The sequence below is a fragment of the Leuresthes tenuis genome, unplaced genomic scaffold (assembly GCF_036924035.1).
Source record: "Leuresthes tenuis unplaced genomic scaffold, fLeuTen1.0.hap1 SCAF_10, whole genome shotgun sequence".
Taxonomy (NCBI): Eukaryota; Metazoa; Chordata; class Actinopteri; order Atheriniformes; family Atherinopsidae; genus Leuresthes; species Leuresthes tenuis.
Window position 1 is genome coordinate 17065723 of NW_027325364.1, and position 18301 is coordinate 17084023.

The 18301-nt window shown below is 38.9% G+C and overlaps 2 protein-coding genes across 2 annotated transcripts; both read left to right on the forward strand.

Moving 5' to 3' along the window:
- The first annotated feature begins 1429 nt into the window (after positions 1–1429).
- On the forward strand, positions 1430–3723 carry LOC140316618 (chemerin-like receptor 1). The gene is made up of 2 exons (XM_072394522.1): positions 1430–1546; positions 2591–3723. The coding sequence occupies exon 2, from the start codon at positions 2611–2613 to the stop codon at positions 3721–3723; it is 1113 nt and encodes a 370-aa protein (XP_072250623.1). The 5' UTR covers positions 1430–1546; positions 2591–2610.
- A 4688-nt stretch (positions 3724–8411) lies between these two features.
- LOC140315785 (chemerin-like receptor 1) lies at positions 8412–9627 on the forward strand. Its single transcript, XM_072393367.1, has one exon. The coding sequence runs from the start codon at positions 8412–8414 to the stop codon at positions 9522–9524; it is 1113 nt and encodes a 370-aa protein (XP_072249468.1). The 3' UTR covers positions 9525–9627.
- The last annotated feature ends 8674 nt before the right edge of the window (positions 9628–18301 follow it).

Sequence of the window (18301 nt, forward strand, 5' to 3'; positions counted from 1 at the left end):
CTCTGCTGTTGGTGGCCAGAGGAGAGAAAACATGTCATGTGTCCATTTTGGTAAATGGTAAATGGACTTGTACTTGTATAGCGCTTTTCTAGTCTAGCTGACCACTGAAAGCGCTTCACTACATGCCGCGTTCACCCCACTCACACACATTCATACAGCACGTCTTAAGATTCATAACTCATACCTTTTCTAATCATTCATACACACATTCATACGCCCAATGATACACTGGGGGGGCAACATGGGGTTCAGTGTCTTGCCCAAGGACGCTTCGACATGTAGCCCGGGGAAGCCAGAGTTGAATCACCGACCTTCTGATTGATGGGTGACTGCTCTTCCTCCTGAGCTACAGGTATGATAACTCAAACTCTGCTGCTCTGAAGAATCTCCAGATCAACTAGATGAGGAGTGTTGCAATGTTGAGGTTGTGCCACTTCTTGATTGATGCACTGATGGACAGAGAAGCTGTATCACAATATCCTCTTTCTCACACTTAGGCTTTCAGTCAAACTGATCAGCATCTAGTTGCAGTCTGACAGAAGGATAAATTACTTTTTTGATACCAAAACCAAACAGGACAGGGTACTGACATGACAGTGAGCCACTGATGAGGAAGAAGTATCTCGTGAATAAGATATTTTCTAGGAAGATACGCACATCTGGTTTCTCCCATATGTATGAGACAGTGGCCGCACCAACAGAAATCTAACATTGTCAAACTAACACACACTAAAACTTTTATGAGATTGTTTCATTCAAGGCCAGTCTTTAAATGAACGGAGTTTGTAAATACCTCCATCTGCATTAAAAGGATCCATTATGAATACAGGCGTGTTTAGCTCCACTATGTGTGCTTTATTCTGTGGTTTTATCTTGAGTATTACAGCTGGTGGAGACACTGACAGCTTTTTCAAACTTATTTCATAAACTATGAATATTGTCCTGCTACAAATACAAACCAGTCGTCCTGATGTATTTCAGAATTACTTATTCAGAAGATAATTGAGCAAAATTACAAATCAGGAAGTTAAATAAAGAAACATGTTGTTGCCATCCTAAAAGAATGTATATATATGTATATTTGTATTTAAACTGTAGGTGTCTTTGGCATGCAGTGTTGGATCTACAGAGTCTGCATGTGCATGTGTTCAGATACATGTAATGAAGAGCCTACGATTGCATAAATCACTCAGTCATATCATGATTTTGTTGGTAATTGGGCATATGGTAAGTAGATAGTGCACTAAATCATGACGTTAATGCAAAATAACAATTCCAAAGCTGTTGGTTCTGTTTAAAATACTTTAAAATTATTAGCGTCACCATTAAAGTTGCTGATTTTGAAGGACAGTTAAACTGTTTGCAAGATAATTTAAACTTTTCTTAAAATGACTTTTGTGTTATGTAAGTTGCCTCTGGGTCCGCCTTGATGTGGGAGGTGACTTTATTACCAACAGATCAGTTAATCTTGTTAACAGGCAAGATTTTGATCACAAATTATTCTGCTGCAACTTCACTCACAGCCACCAAGAGAACTTCGAGAAAGGTATGTTACCTTTGTGTTTTCTTTATTTTTTTTTTAAAAAAAGGAAATCATCCTGTGCCACTATTCAGACATTGATACTGAACATTAAGAGATTAAAGAAGACATATTATACCCTTTAATTCCCTTTTTTTTTAACAATTTGACACAGTTTTTCCTGAAATCTTTTTGAAATGTATGAAACAGGCTTTGGTCAAAATATCTGTTGGTTTAATCACAGTGGCTCTTGTCTCAGCCATGTTTTCACAGCAGTCTGTTATCAGTCTGTTTTTAGGGTTTGAGACCCACCTACACTCTTCCCTTCAGGTGAATTCAGCAGCTCCCATTACTGTATTTACTAAAGGTAAAACCTTAAGCTTTACCTCAGGTTAATGACTCTAAATTGTCCCTGGGAGTGATTGTGAGCGTGCATGGTTGTTTGTCTCGTTTGTCTCTGTGTGGCCCTGTGCCGCCCGTCCAGGGTCGTGCTGCCCAATGAAAGTTGGGATAGACTCAGTCACCCCTGAGTTAGATCAAGTGGGTACGGAAAATGGATGGATATCTACATTTCCCTTGTCTGAAGTTCAGGCACAGAGAGTTGGAACTAATCCCTCTTTGTGGCTCAGTTTGTTCAGTCCAGCGTTTAATTGGACAAAGTTGTTGAAACAAGTCAGAAAAAAAAGTGTTTGCTTCACATACTCGGTCTTTAGCTAACTCGTACTGGAACCTTACCTTTATACACTGGGCTCTTATATCCTCTGAGGCTGGCGTAGGTGTTAAATGCATGCTTCTCAGTACAGCTGACAGCAGAACATTTACACATGAAGCTGGCTCCATCGGTCTAAGAGGCGGGACTCAGAGGTCGAGGCTTAGCAGAATTAAATAAAAAAGTAAAATAACAATAAAATAATAATTCCATGATATGTCACCTTTCAGTAACTTACTTACTAAAGTGTTGATTTTAGAGTGATTCTTGCATCCTTTAGTGTATGTAATCAAAAACATTTATACTCCAAGCTTGGTGAATTTCAAATACAAGGACTTTGTTTCCTCATGTTTCCTCTGCAGGTCTCAAGACAACCATCAAGATGAATGCTACGTCTTCTTATCTCAATAATACAACTGATGTTCCAAGAAATGACACCTCGTTTGACAATTTTGCAAACCTGAGACAGTCTCTCAACACCATGTCTCTCGTTGTTTACTGCCTGGCCTTTGTTCTCGGTGTGCTTGGGAATGGATTGGTTATCTGGGTGACCGGCTTCAAGATGAAGAAGACCGTTAACACAATTTGGTTCCTCAACCTTGCCGTGGCTGACTTCCTCTTCACTGCATTCCTGCCCTTGAGCATCACATATCAGGCTTTAGATTTCCATTGGCCTTTTGGCAGATTTATGTGTAAAATGAAAAGTGCTGTTGCCTTTCTCAACATATTTGCCAGTGTCTGGATCCTGGTGGTGATCAGTGTGGACAGATGTTTGTCTGTGGTGTGGCCCGTCTGGGCTCAAAACCACCGGAATACCCGCAAAGCTTCCTGGGCGAGTCTGTGTGTTTGGGTGCTGGCTGTGATTCTCAGCTCACCTTATTTCATCTTCAGGGACATCATCTCCACAACATCTTCAACACACCACAACAAGGACATCATCATCTGCTTCAACAACTTTGCTTTATCCGACGACTTTGAAACACCCTCCGTGAATCAGCTGCGAGTCTTTCGTCATAAGGCCATGACCATTACCAGCTTCCTCCTGGGATTTGTCGTTCCTTTCAGTATCATTGTCTCCTGTTATGCTGTCATAATCCATCGTCTCAGAAGAAACCCCACCCTGGCCAGTCGATCAAGTCGCCCTTTTAAAATAATTGCAGCCATCATTATTACTTTCTTCCTGTGCTGGGCTCCCTTTCATATCATGTATCTAATTGAGCTGGTGACTCACATGCCAAATTATACAAGTGAAACATTAAATCACATCATCGTTATCGGGTTCCCTATAGCTACATGTCTGGCCTATCTCAACAGCTGCTTGAACCCGCTTCTGTATGTGTTCATGGGTCAAGATTTCAAGGACAAACTCCGTAAGTCCATCCTGAATGTGTTGGAGACTGCTTTCCAGGAAGAGGAGCCTCGCTCTTACACCTACACAAACTCTATAGTCACCATTCGGAGCAAAGAGAAGTCGGTCTCTGATGCAGAGGTGTAAGGCTATCGCTGACTCAACAAATATTTCAACTGTACAGAGTAAATGTTAGTGTATAAACCAAATGAATATTTTTTTCCGTGTTTATCTGTTGAATACTTGTCATGTTTCACTGGGCAGGTTTGTCTTCAGCTGCACACTAACTATTTGCACTTAACATCTAATTTTCTTTGCGGTACAATACAGAAAACAAGTGAGATGAAAATTGAATAACAGCTATTTTAGCCATGTCACGACACAGACCACAAAGGCCATCTGTTGTTGCTTACAGTCTTCAAATGGTGAATAAGAGATTTTTATATTGAAAGAAGCAGCTGAACTGCATATAAACCTGTATGTCTTTGCCGTCAGATTTTTGTAAATGCAAGTCGTGCAGCCATCTAAGAATTTTACAGATTTTTTTTTTTTTTTTTTTTTTAATCTGACTGAAAGTCAGCGATAGTCATTCTTAGGTGTAGAAAAAGAAAAGTAAATAACCACAAATTTTTCTCATTTAAAAAACAGAATTCTGCACATTTTTGTTTTTTTTTTATCTAAAAAAGAAATCAACTCAGACTCTTTAGACTTGTTGCTAATTCATTTTCCGTCAACTGAATAATGACAAAAGTATGACTTTGTGCCGCATGAGGCTCTTTGTAAAAGCTTCTGATGTAATCCGTGTAAATGATTGTTTGTGACTTTTCAACTTCGTCATCTCTATCAAAAGTCTCTTCATGATAATGACGACTTTTTTAGCTCTTGCCAAAAACCTTTATTTCCATGAATAAAATCATTTTAGATTTACTACGTTTACACTCATTTTCTACATCACATAATCATCACTTGCGTGCAAAATATAACCTCTTTCCCTGCTTTGCTTCAGTTATGAATACACAGTGATTTTTCCTGATCTCACACACAACTCATCAGGATACAAATTTATCGCATCGAAAAGGTGACGACAGAGCACACTCATTACTATACACCACTAGGGGAAGCTGTTTTAAATAAAAACTGTTTCCCACATCAGGCACTCAGTTTGGCATTAAACTTAAAACCGTTTAGTGTGCCGCACTTTCATTCTTGCTCTTAAGTGTGTCCTAGTTAAATAGACAGAAAAAGGTTTAATCTGACATATGTTCTGTGTAGAACTTTTTAGTTGATCTTTTATGTCAAAACCAACATTTAGATGGCTATTCTATGTAGAGAAAGAGATGTTGTGTTGTTTATACGTCATAAATGAGTTGCTGTCATAACACAATATAAGTATAACTTTTTCAGAATATATATAGTGTACAGAAATGGGCTGATACAGTAACCAGATAGAGGATGAATACAACCAGAGGCAAGACACAGTCCCACATGATAATTTAGCGTGACTGTACTGAGGGTGTATAGAAGGCAGCACCACAGCGTCCTCCATCCTTCATTTAAACTGAAAAACAGATCATTAAGTGTTCAGCTGTGGTCTGAAAAAAAAGAGGAATTATGTATCTGATACTAAAAACCTAACAGAACATGACACTGACAAGACCACTGACAGTTTTGTGGGGCAGATCTTGTCTGATACATGTAACTTATGTATGAAGCGATACACATCTCTCTTCTTCCTATCATTTCCTACACAACATGAAGTTCTGCATTTACTAGAAGCTTATCAACCATACTTTCCATTGCATAAAACTGTCATGTTAATGATTTTTAACACAATTTGTTGGATTATTTCCATTAACTTCTCATTTAAGTTGTGTGTCTGTCAACTTAATAATCTACCTTGTTTTTAAACCTTGTAGTGTCAAAAAGGTTATGATAGAAGTTGGTTGACTAAAATCTAATTATGTCTATTCTTGTCCATCGGATTTAAGATTTCAAAAATCCCATTGGCTCACAAAGGCTTCACACTTCATCATGTAAGGAGCAGTATACTATCTTATACTCCACCAGGCCGGGCCATTACTGACAGATGCTGTGGTGATGGGCTGCAGTGGAGGATAGAGGGGGAAATGTCATTAATTACCTCATATATCACACAAGGTATCATTGTTTTGGAGTAGAGGCTTGTGTTTACAAAAGGGCATCAATGGAAATTTTTTTTTTTTTAAAACTGTTCAGTGGGTTTCAAAAAAGTTTAAGTTTTTTGTGCTGATTCAGGCGGTGCCATCAGTTTCATCAGAGTGCACAGGTCTGTGTGAAAGGCTGACATAATTATAAGTGTAGTGGGTGTAGAGAGATGAACTGAGGACACAGACCTGAGCTCTGCTGTTGGTGGCCAGAGGAGAGAAAACATGTCATGTGTCCATTTTGGTAAATGGTAAATGGACTTGTACTTGTAGCGCTTTTCTAGTCTAGCTGACCACTGAAAGCGCTTCACTACATGCCGCGTTCACCCCACTCACACACATTCATACAGCACGTCTTAAGATTTATAACTCATACCTTTTCTAATCATTCATACACACATTCATACGCCCAATGATACACTGGGGGGGCAACATGGGGTTCAGTGTCTTGCCCAAGGACGCTTCGACATGTAGCCCGGGGAAGCCAGAGTTGAATCACCGACCTTCCGATTGGTGGGTGACTGCTCTTCCTCCTGAGCTACAGGTATGATAGTTCAAACTCTGCTGCTCTGAAGAATGTCCAGATCAACTAGATGAGGAGTGTTGCAATGTTGAGGTTGTGCCACTTCTTGATTGATGCACTGATGGACAGAGAAGCTGTATCACAATATCCTCTTTCTCACACTTAGGCTTTCAGTCAAACTGATCAGCATCTAGTTGCAGTCTGACAGAAGGATAAATTACTTTTTTGATACCAAAACCAAACAGGACAGGGTACTGACATGACAGTGAGTCACTGATGAGGAAGAAGTATCTCGTGAATAAGATATTTTCTAGGAAGATACGCACATCTGGTTTCTCCCATATGTATGAGACAGTGGCCGCACCAACAGAAAGCTAACATTGTCAAACTAACACACACTAAAACTTTTATGAGATTGTTTCATTCAAGGCCAGTCTTTAAATGAACGGAGTTTGTAAATACCTCCATCTGCATTAAAAGGATCCATTATGAATACAGGCGTGTTTAGCTCCACTATGTGTGCTTTATTCTGTGGTTTTATCTTGAGTATTACAGCTGGTGGAGACACTGACAGCTTTTTCAAACTTATTTCATAAACTATTAATATTGGCCTGCTACAAATACAAACCAGTCATCCTGATGTATTTCAGAAGATGATTGAGCAAAATTACAAATCAGGAAGTTAAATAAAGAAACATGTTGTTGCCATCCTAAAAGAATGTATATATATGTATATTTGTATTTAAACTGTAGGTGTCTTTGGCATGCAGTGTTGGATCTACAGAGTCTGCATGTGGATGTGTTCAGATACATGTAATGAAGAGCCTACGATTGCATAAATCACTCAGTCATATCATGATTTTGTTGGTAATTGGGCATATGGTAAGTAGATAGTGCACTAAATCATGACGTTAATGCAAAATAACAATTCCAAAGCTGTTGGTTCTGTTTAAAATACTTTAAAATTATTAGCGTCACCATTAAAGTTGCTGATTTTGAAGGACAGTTAAACTGTTTGCAAGATAATTTAAACTTTTCTTAAAATGACTTTTGTGTTATGTAAGTTGCCTCTGGGTCCGCCTTGATGTGGGAGGTGACTTTATTACCAACAGATCAGTTAATCTTGTTAACAGGCAAGATTTTGATCACAAATTATTCTGCTGCAACTTCACTCACAGCCACCAAGAGAACTTAGAGAAAGGTATGTTACCTTTGTGTTTTCTTTATTTTTTTTTTAAAAAAAGGAAATCATCCTGTGCCACTATTCAGACATTGATACTGAACATTAAGAGATTAAAGAAGACATATTATACCCTTTAATTCCCTTTTTTTGACAGTTTGACACAGTTTTTCATGACACCTTTTTGAAATGTATGAAACAGGCTTTGGTCAAAATATCTGTTGGTTTAATCACAGTGGCTCTTGTCTCAGCCATGTTTTCACAGCAGTCTGTTATCAATCTGTTTTTAGGGTTTGAGACCCACCGACACTTTGCCCTTCAGGTGAATTCAGCATCTCCCATTACTGTATTTACTAAAGGTAAAACCTTAAGCTTTACCTCAGGTTAATGACTCTAAATTGTCCCTCGGAGTGAGTGTGAGCGTGCATGGTTGCTTGTCTCGTTTGTCTCTGTGTGGCCCAGGGTCGTGCTGACCAATGACAGCTGGGATAGACTCAGTCACCCCTGAGTTAGATTAAGTGGGTAAGGAAAATGGATGGATATTTACATTTCCCTTGTCTGATGTTCAGGCACAGAGAGTTGGAACTAATCCCTCTTTGTGGCTCAGTTTGTTCAGTCCAGCGTTTAATTGGACAAAGTTGTTGAAACAAGTCAGAAAAAAAAGTGTTTGCTTCACATACTCGGTCTTTAGCTAACTCGTACTGGAACCTTACCTTTATCCACTGGGCTCTTATATCCTTTGAGGCTGGCGTAGGTGTTAAATAGATGCTTCTCAGTACAGCTATGTCACCTTTCAGTAACTTACTTACTAAAGTGTTGATTTTAGAGTGATTCTTGCATCCTTTAGTGTATGTAATCAAAAACATATATACTCCAAGCTTGGTGAATTTCAAATACAAGGACTTTGTTTCCTCATGTTTCCTCTGCAGGTCTCAAGACAACCATCAAGATGAATGCCACGTCTTCTTATCTCAATAATACAACTGATGTTCCAAGAAATGACACCTCGTTTGACAATTTTGCAAACCTGAGACAGTCTCTTCATACCATGTCTCTCGTTGTTTACTGCCTGGCCTTTGTTCTCGGTGTGCTCGGGAATGGATTGGTTATCTGGGTGACCGGCTTCAAGATGAAGAAGACCGTTAACACAATTTTCTTCCTCAACCTTGCCGTGGCTGACTTCCTCTTCACTGCACTCCTATCCTTGAGCATCACACACTGGGCTTTAGATTTCCATTGGCCCTTTGGCAGATTTATGTGTAAAATGAACAGCGCTGCAGTCTTTCTCAACATATTTGCCAGTGTCTGGAACCTGGTGGTGATCAGTGTGGACAGATATGTGTCTGTGGTGTGGCCCGTCTGGGCTCAAAACCACCGGAATATCCGCAAAGCTTCCTCTGTGAGTCTGTGTGTTTGGGTGCTGGCTGTGATTCTCAGCTTGCCGTATTTCATCTTCAGGGACATCATCTCCACAACATCTTCATCACACCACAACAAGGACATCATCATCTGCTTCATCAACTTTGCTTTATCCGACGACTTTGAAACACCCTCCGTGAATCAGCTGCGAGTCTTTCGTCATAAGGCCATGACCATCTTCCGCTTCGTCCTGGGATTTGTCGTACCTTTCAGTATCATTGTCTCCTGTTATGCTGTCATAATCCATCGTCTCAGAAGAAACCCCACCCTGGCCAGTCGATCAAATCGCCCTTTTAAAATAATTGCAGCCATCATTATTACTTTCTTCCTGTGCTGGGCTCCCTTTCATATCATGGGTCTAATTGACCTGGTGAATCACATGCCAAATTATACAAGTGAAACATTAGATCACATCATCATTATCGGGGTCCCTATAGCTACAAGTCTGGCCTATCTCAACAGCTGCTTGAACCCGCTTCTGTATGTGTTCATGGGTCAAGATTTCAAGGACAAAGTCCGCAAGTCCATCCTGAATGTGTTGGAGACTGCTTTCCAGGAAGAGGAGCCTCGCTCTTACACCTACACAAAATCTATGGTCACCATTCGGAGCAAAGAGAAGTCGGTCTCTGATGCAGAGGTGTAAGGCTATCGCTGACTCAACAAATATTTCAGCTGTACAGAGTAAATGTTAGTGTATAAACCAAATGAATATTTTTTTCCATGTTTATCTGTTGAATACTTGCCATGTTTCACTGGGCAGGTTTGTCTTCAGCTGCACACTAACTCCTTGCACATAATATCTCATTTTCTTTGTGGTACAATACAGAAAACAAGTGAGATGAACATTAAATAGCAGCTATTTTAGCCATGTCATGACACAGCCCACAAAGGCCATCTGTTGTTGCTTTGGAGACTGCCAAATGGAAATAAACTTCTCTGCTACATTCAGTGTTGAACCAGATTTTCCTTCAGTCAGTCAGAGGTTTCATATCATTTCTGTCTGTGTACTGAGGACCTGCCATCAGTCCTGTTTGCAGCTTGTCACATGTGGCTGTGTCGAAACTGATTAAGCTGACTGACTGCTATATATCTGCTGCATACTTTGGTTTGAAAAATCTATGTCTTTTACATTTGATATTTAGCATAAGGGGAGTCTAATGTAATCCCAGTGGACACATGATAGTGAATAAGAGATTGTTATATTGAAAGAAGCAGCTGAATTGTATATAAACCTGTATGTCTTTGCCGCCAGATTTTTGTAAATGCAAGTTGTGCCGCCATCTAAGAATTTTACTGATTTATTAGTTTTTTTATTTTTTTTTTAATCTGACTGACAGTCAGTGATAGTCATTCTTAGGTGTAGAAAAAGAAAACTAAATAACCACAAATTGTTCTCATTTAAAAAACAGAATTCTGCACATTTTTGTTTTTTTTTAATCTAAAAAAGAAATCAACTCAGACTCTTCAGACTTGTTGCTAATTCATTTTCCGTCAACTGAATAATGACAAAAGTATGACTTTGTGCCGCATGAGGCTCTTTGTAAAAGCTTTTGATATAATCCGTGTAAATGATTGTTTGTGACTTTTCAACTTCGTCATCTCTATCAAAAGTCTCTTCATGATAATGACGACTTTTTTGGCTCTTGCCAAAAAACCTTTATTTCCATGAATAAAATCATATTAGATTTACTACGTTTACACTCATTTTCTACATCACATAATCATCACTTGAGTGCTTAAAATAACCTCTTTCCCTGCTTTGCTTCAGTTCTGAATACACAGTGATTTTTCCTGATCTCACACACAACTCATCAGGATACAAATTTATCACATCGAAATGGTGACGACAGAGCACACTCATTACTATACACCACTAGGGTGAGCTGTTTTAAATAAAAACTGTTTCCCACATCAGGCACTCAGTTTGGTATTAAACTTAAAACCGTTTAGTGTGCCGCACTTTCATTCTTGCTCTTAAGTGTGTCCTAGTTAAATAGACAGAAAAAGGTTTAATCTGACATATGTTCTGTGTACAGCTTTTTAGTTGATCTTTTATGTCAGTTTGATAAATAAGAGGAATTATATACTTGATACTAAAAACCTAACAGAACGTGACACTGACAAGACCACTGACAGTTTTGTGGGGCAGATCTTGTCTGATACGTGTAACTTATGTATGAAGCGATACACATCTCTCTTCTTCCTATCATTTCCTACACAACATGAAGGTCTGCATTTACTAGAAGCTTATCAACCATACTTTCCACTGCATAAAACTGTAACACTAATGATTTTTAACACAATTTGTTGGATTATTTCCATTAACTTTACATTTAAGTTGTGTGTCTGTCAACTTAATAATCTACCTTGTAGTGTCAAAAAGGTTATTTTAGAAGTTGATTGACTAAAATCTAATTATGTCTATTCTTGTCCATCGGATCTAAGATTTCAAAATCCCTTTAGTTCACAAAGGCTTCACAGTTCATCATGTAAGGAGCAGTATACTATCTTATACTCCACCAGGCCGGACCATTACTGGCAGATGCTGTGGTGATGGGCTGCAGTGGAGGATAGAGCGGGGAAATGTCATTAGTTACCTCATTTATCACATAAGGTATCATTGTTTTGGAGGAGAGGCTTGTGGTGACAAAAGGGCATCAATGGAATTTTTTTTTTTTTTTTAAACTGTTCAGTGGGTTTCAAAAAAGTTTAAGTTTTTTGTGCTGATACAGGCGGTGCCATCAGTTTCATCAGAGTGCACAGGTATGTGTGAAAGGCCGACATAATTATAAGTGTAGTGGGTGTAGAGAGATGAACTGAGGACACAGACCTGAGCTCTGCTGTTGGCGGCCAGAGGAGGGAGTGTCATGTGTCCATTTTGGAAGCTCATACTCTGCTGCTCTGAAGAATGTCCAGATCAACAAGATATGAAGTGTTGCAATGTTGAGGTTGTGCCACTTCTTGATTGATGCACTGATGGACAGAGAAGCTGTATCACAATATCCTCTTTCTCACACTTAGGCTTTCAGTCAAACTGATCAGCATCTAGTTGCAGTCTGACAGAAGGATAAATTACTTTTTTGATACCAAAACCAAACAGGACAGGGTACTGACATGACAGTGAGTCACTGATGAGGAAGAAGTATCTCGTGAATAAGATATTTTCTAGGAAGATACGCACATCTGGTTTCTCCCATATGTAAGAGACAGTGGCCGCACCAACAGAAAGCTAACATTGTCACACTAACACACACTAAAACTTTTATGAGATTGTTTCATTCAAGGCCAGTCTTTAAATGAACGGAGTTTGTAAATACCTCCATCTGCATCAAAAGGATTCATTATGAATACAGGCGTGTTTAGCTCCTCTATGTGTGCTTTATTCTGTGGTTTTATCTTGAGTATTACAGCTGGTGGAGACACTGACAGCTTTTTCAAACTTATTTCATAAACTATAAATATTGGCCTGCTACAAATACAAACCAGTCATCTTAAGGTATTTCAGAAAGTGATTGGGCAAAATTACAAATCAGGAAGTTAAATAAGGAACCGTGTTGTTGCCAACCTAAAAGAATGTATATATATGTATATTTGTATTTAAACTGTAGGTGTCTTTGGCATGCAGTGTTGGATCCATAGAGTCTGCATGTGCATGTGTTCAGATACATTTAATGAAGAGCCTACGATTGCATAAATCACTCAGTCATATCATGATTTCATTGGTAATTGAGCATATGGTAAGTAGATAATGCACTAATTCATGACGTTAATGCAAAATAACAATTCTAAAGCTGTTGGTTCTGCTTAAAACACTTTAAAATTATTAGCGTCACCATTAAAGTTGTTGTTTTTGAAGGACAATTAAACTGTTTGCAAGATAATCTAAACTTTTCTTAAAATGACTTTTGTGTTATGTAAGTTGCCTCTGGGTCCGCCTTGATGTGGGAGGTGACTTTATTACCAACAGATCAGTTAATCTCGTTAACAGGCAAGATTTTGATCACAAATTCTTCTGCTGCAACTTCACTCACAGCGACCTAGAGCGCTTCGAGAAAGGTATGTCAGCTTTGTTTTTTCTCTGATTTTTTCATCCTGTGCCCCTATTCAGACATTGATACTGGACATTAAAGAAGACATATTATACCCTTTAATTCCCTTTTTTTTTTAACAATTTGACACAGTTTTTCCTGAAATCTTTTTGAAATGTATGAAACAGGCTTTGGTCAAAATATCTATTGGTTTAATCACAGTGGCTCTTGTCTCAGCCATGTTTTCACAGCAGTCTGTTATCAATCTGATTTTATGTGTTCATGGGTCAAGATTTCAAGGACAAAGTCCGCAAGTCCATCCTGAATGTGTTGGAGACTGCTTTCCAGGAAGAGGAGCCTCGCTCTTACACCTACACAAAATCTATGGTCACCATTCGGAGCAAAGAGAAGTCGGTCTCTGATGCAGAGGTGTAAGGCTATCGCTGACTCAACAAATATTTCAGCTGTACAGAGTAAATGTTAGTGTATAAACCAAATGAATATTTTTTTCCATGTTTATCTGTTGAATACTTGCCATGTTTCACTGGGCAGGTTTGTCTTCAGCTGCACACTAACTCCTTGCACATAATATCTCATTTTCTTTGTGGTACAATACAGAAAACAAGTGATATGAACATTAAATAGCAGCTATTTTAGCCATGTCATGACACAGCCCACAAAGGCCATCTGTTGTTGCTTTGGAGACTGCCAAATGGAAATAAACTTCTCTGCTACATTCAGTGTTGAACCAGATTTTCCTTCAGTCAGTCAGAGGTTTCATATCATTTCTGTCTGTGTACTGAGGACCTGCCATCAGTCCTGTTTGCAGCTTGTCACATGTGGCTGTGTCGAAACTGATTAAGCTGACTGACTGCTATATATCTGCTGCATACTTTGGTTTGAAAAATCTATGTCTTTTACATTTGATATTTGGCATAAGGGAAGTCTAATGTAATCCCAGTGGACACATGATAGTGAATAAGAGATTGTTATATTGAAAGAAGCATCTGAACTTTATATAAACCTGTTTGTCTTTGCCGTTTGTCTTTGTGTTGCTATCTGAGAATTTTACTGATTTTTTTCTGTGAATTCGTTTTTTTTCTTTTTTATCTGACTGACAGTCAGAGATAGTCATTCTTAGGTGTAGAAAAAGAAAAGTAAATAACCACAAATTGTTCTCATTTAAAAAAACAGAATTCTTCATATTTTTGTTTTTTTTTAATCTAAAAAAGAAATCAACTCCGACTCTTCGGACTTGTTGCCAATTCGTTTTCCGTCAACTGAATAATGACAAAAGTATGACTTTGTACAGCATGAGCCTCTTTGTAAAAGCTTCTGATGTAATCCGTGTAAATGATTGTTTGTGACTTTTCAACTTCGTCATCTCTATCAAAAGTCTCTTCATGATAATGACGACTTTTTTGGCTCCTGCCAAAAACCTTTATTTCCATGAATAAAATCATTTTGGATTTAACTACGTTTACACTCATTTTCTACATCACATAATCATCACTTGCGTGCAAAATATAACCTCTTTCCCTGCTTTGCTTCAGTTCTGAATACACAGTGATTTTTCCTGATCTCACACACAACTCATCAGGATACAAATTTATCACATCGAAAAGGTGACGACAGAGCACACTCATTACTATACACCACTAGGGGAAGCTGTTTTAAATAAAAACTGTTTCCCACATCAGGCACTCAGTTTGGTATTAAACTTAAAACCGTTTAGTGTGCCGCACTTTCATTCTTGCTCTTAAGTGTGTCCTAGTTAAATAGACAGAAAACGGTTTAATCTGACATATGTTCTGTGTAGAACTTTTTAGTTGATCTTTTATGTCAAAACCAACATTTAGATGGCTATTCTATGTAGAGAAAGAGATGTTGTGTTGTTTATAGGTCACAAATGAGTTGCTGTCATAACACAGTATAACTTTTTCAGAATATATCTAGTATACAGAAATGGGCTGATACAGTAACCAGATAGAGGATGAATACAACCAGAGGCAGGACACAGTCCCACATGATAATTTAGCGTGACTGTACTGAGGGTGTATAGAAGGCAGCACCACAGCGTCCTCCATCCTTCATTTGAACTGAAAAACAGACCATCTAGTGTTCAGCTGTGGTTTGATAAATCAGAGAAATTATATATTTGATACTAAAAACCTAACAGAACATGACACTGACAAGACCACTGACAGTTTTGTGGGGCAGATCTTGTCTGATACATGTAACTTGTGTATGAAGCGATACACATCTCTCTTCTTCCTATCATTTCCTACACAACATGAAGGTCTGCATTTACTAGAAGCTTATCAACCATACTTTCCACTGCATAAAACTGTCATGCTAATGATTTTTAACACAATTTGTTGGATTATTTCCATTAACTTCTCATTTAAATTGTGTGTCTGTCAACTTAATAATCTACCTTGTTTTTTTTAACCTTGTAGTGTCAAAAAGGTTGGGTTAGAAGTTGGTTGACGAAAATCTAATTATGTCTATTCTTGTCCATCGGATTATAATTTCAAAAATCCCATTGGCTCACAAAGGCTTCACAGTTCATCAATTAAGGAGCAGTATACTATCTTATACTCCACCAGGCCGGGCCATTACTGACAGATGCTGTGGTGATGGGCTGCAGTGGAGGATAATGGGGAAATCCATGCACAGTTACCATTGATCTCCTCTTAGCCTCTGATCGCGGACTTGTGTCTGTGCTTGTCCTGTTGGATCTGCATGTTGCTGCATTTGATACAGTCGATCACAGCATTCTGTTACAGAGACTTGAACATGGTATTGGGATTAAAGGAACTGCACTAGGCTGGTTTAAGTCATATTTATCTGATAGATTTCAGTTTGTTCTTGTAAATGAAGAATCTTCCTCACACACCAGAGTAAGTCATGGAGTTCCTCAGGGTTCTGTGCTTGGACCAATTCGTTTTACTTAATACATGCTTCCATTGGGTAACATTATCAGACAGCATGGCATAAATTGCCATTGCTATGCTGATGATACTCAGCTGTACTTATCTATTAAACCAGATGAAACCAGAAGGTTGGTCAGACTACAAGCATGTCTTAAAGACATAACGATCTGGATGACTCAGAACTGTCTGCTTCTAAATTCATACAAAACTGAAGTTGTTATCTTTGGACCTGAGCGCTTCAGGGAGAAATTGTCTAGTTATATAGTTACTCTCGATGGTATTTCCTTGGCTTCAAGTTCTACAGTGAGGAACCTTGGAGTTATTGTTGACCAGAATTTATCATTTGATGCACATATAGAACTGGTTTCTAGAACTGCCTTCTTTCACCACCGGATTTAAAATGTCAAAAATCCCTTTGGCTCACAAAGGCTTTACAGTTCATCATGTAAGGAGCAGTATGCAATCTTATACTCCACCAGGCCGGGCCATTACTGACAAATGCTGTGATAGAGGGGGAAATGTCATTGATTACCTCATATATCACATAAGGTACCATTGTTTTTGAGGAGAGGCTGTCACGATCATGCTTGGCTGTTGTTGCTGTTTGGTTTCTGAGTCTTAGGTGAGGGCGGGGCAGGTTTCCTGGGAGTCTGGGGCGGAGGCTGGATCACTCCTGCCATCACACCTGTTCTTCATCTACCCTTGTCAGAACACCCTTTTTAAGGATCTGCAGGAGCTCCAGCCTTTGCCAGATTATCTCACTCCATGAGTGGAAATACGGCTCCCTCTTATCTCACCAGAGAGAACCTTTTCTCAGTGTGACATTTTGTCTTTGTCTCCCCCAGTCTTGCTTCCTGTTGCCTGATCTCCGGGCTCAGGTTGCCTGTGCCGGAATCTGCTTCTCAGTTGGATCATTTACCGCCTTCCACTACCCTGCACTGCCTGCCTGCTCGCCCCACCGTGGACTCAGAGCCTCAGCATTCCGCCAGCACCCTTCTCTCCTTCCTCCTACCCCACCACTTATAAACACCACTTATACTGAAACTTTGTTATCACTTCCACCTCTGCCTAAAGCGTCGGTGTTTGGGTCCTCACATTAAAGAGCTAGCTAGTTGAGCTAGGGGCATCAATTGACATTTTTACCCACAGATTAGTGTATGTTCTGCTTTGAGAGTTTCAACAGTGAATCTCCTGCATCCAGAATTGACAAGAGAGCATTGAGAACTGAATGTTATCCCTGTAACTGTGTTATTATGAATATATGTACATATATTAAATCACTACAGAGGAGAAAATTCATACCTGTTGTTTTTAACAATAAAGATAGTGATTGTAACTTCAGAGAAAGCGATGTTACACTAATTTCACGATTATGTGTTTTAATTTTAAATTGTGTTACGATGTTGTCTGAATATCTAATTGTTAGGAAGTGGCAATAACGTGTTTTCAGTACATTGTTATTTTCGTAAATGTAACAGGGTACCAGCTATGAATTAAGATTAGTTTGCAGAAATTAAAAAAAGAAAATGTTTAGTGGGTTTCAAAGAACTTTAAGTTTTTTGTGCTGATACAGGTGGTGTCATCAGAGTGCACAGGTATGTGTGAAAGGCCGACATAATTATAAGTGTAGTGGGTGTAGAGAGATGAACCGAGGACACAGACCTGAGCTCTGCTGTTGGCAGCCAGAGGAGGGAGTGTCATGTGTCCATTTTTGTAGCTCATCTTCTGCTGCTCTGAAGAATCTCCAGATCAACTAGATGAGGAGTGTTGCAATGTTGAGGTGGTGCCACTTCTTGATTGATGCACTGACGGACAGAAAAGCTGTACCACAATATCCTCTTTCTCACACTTAGGCTTTCAGTCAAACTGATCAGCATCTAGTTGCTGCCTGACAGATGAATAAATTACTTTTTTGATACCAAAACCAAACAGGACAGGGTACTGACATGACAGTGAGCCACTGATGAGGAATAAGTATCTTGTGAACAAGATATTTTCTGGGAAGATACGCACATCTGGTTTCTCCCACACACGTAAGAGACAGTGGCCGCACCAACAGAAAGCTAACATTGTCAAACTAACACAAACTAAAACTTTTATGAGATTGTTTCATTCAAGGCCAGTCTTTAAATGAACGGAGTTTGTAAATACCTCCATCTGCATTAAAAGGATCCATTATGAATACAGGCGTGTTTAGCTCCACTATGTGTGCTTTATTCTGTGGTTTTATCTTGAGTATTACAGCTGGTGGAGACACTGACAGCTTTTTCAAACTTATTTCATAAACTATGAATATTGTCCTGCTACAAATACAAACCAGTCATCCTAAGATATTTCAGAAGATGATTGAGCAAAATTACAAATCAGGAAGTTAAATAAGGAACCATGTTGTTGCCATCCTAAAAGAATGTATATATATATATGTATATTTGTATTTAAACTGTAGGTGTCTTTGG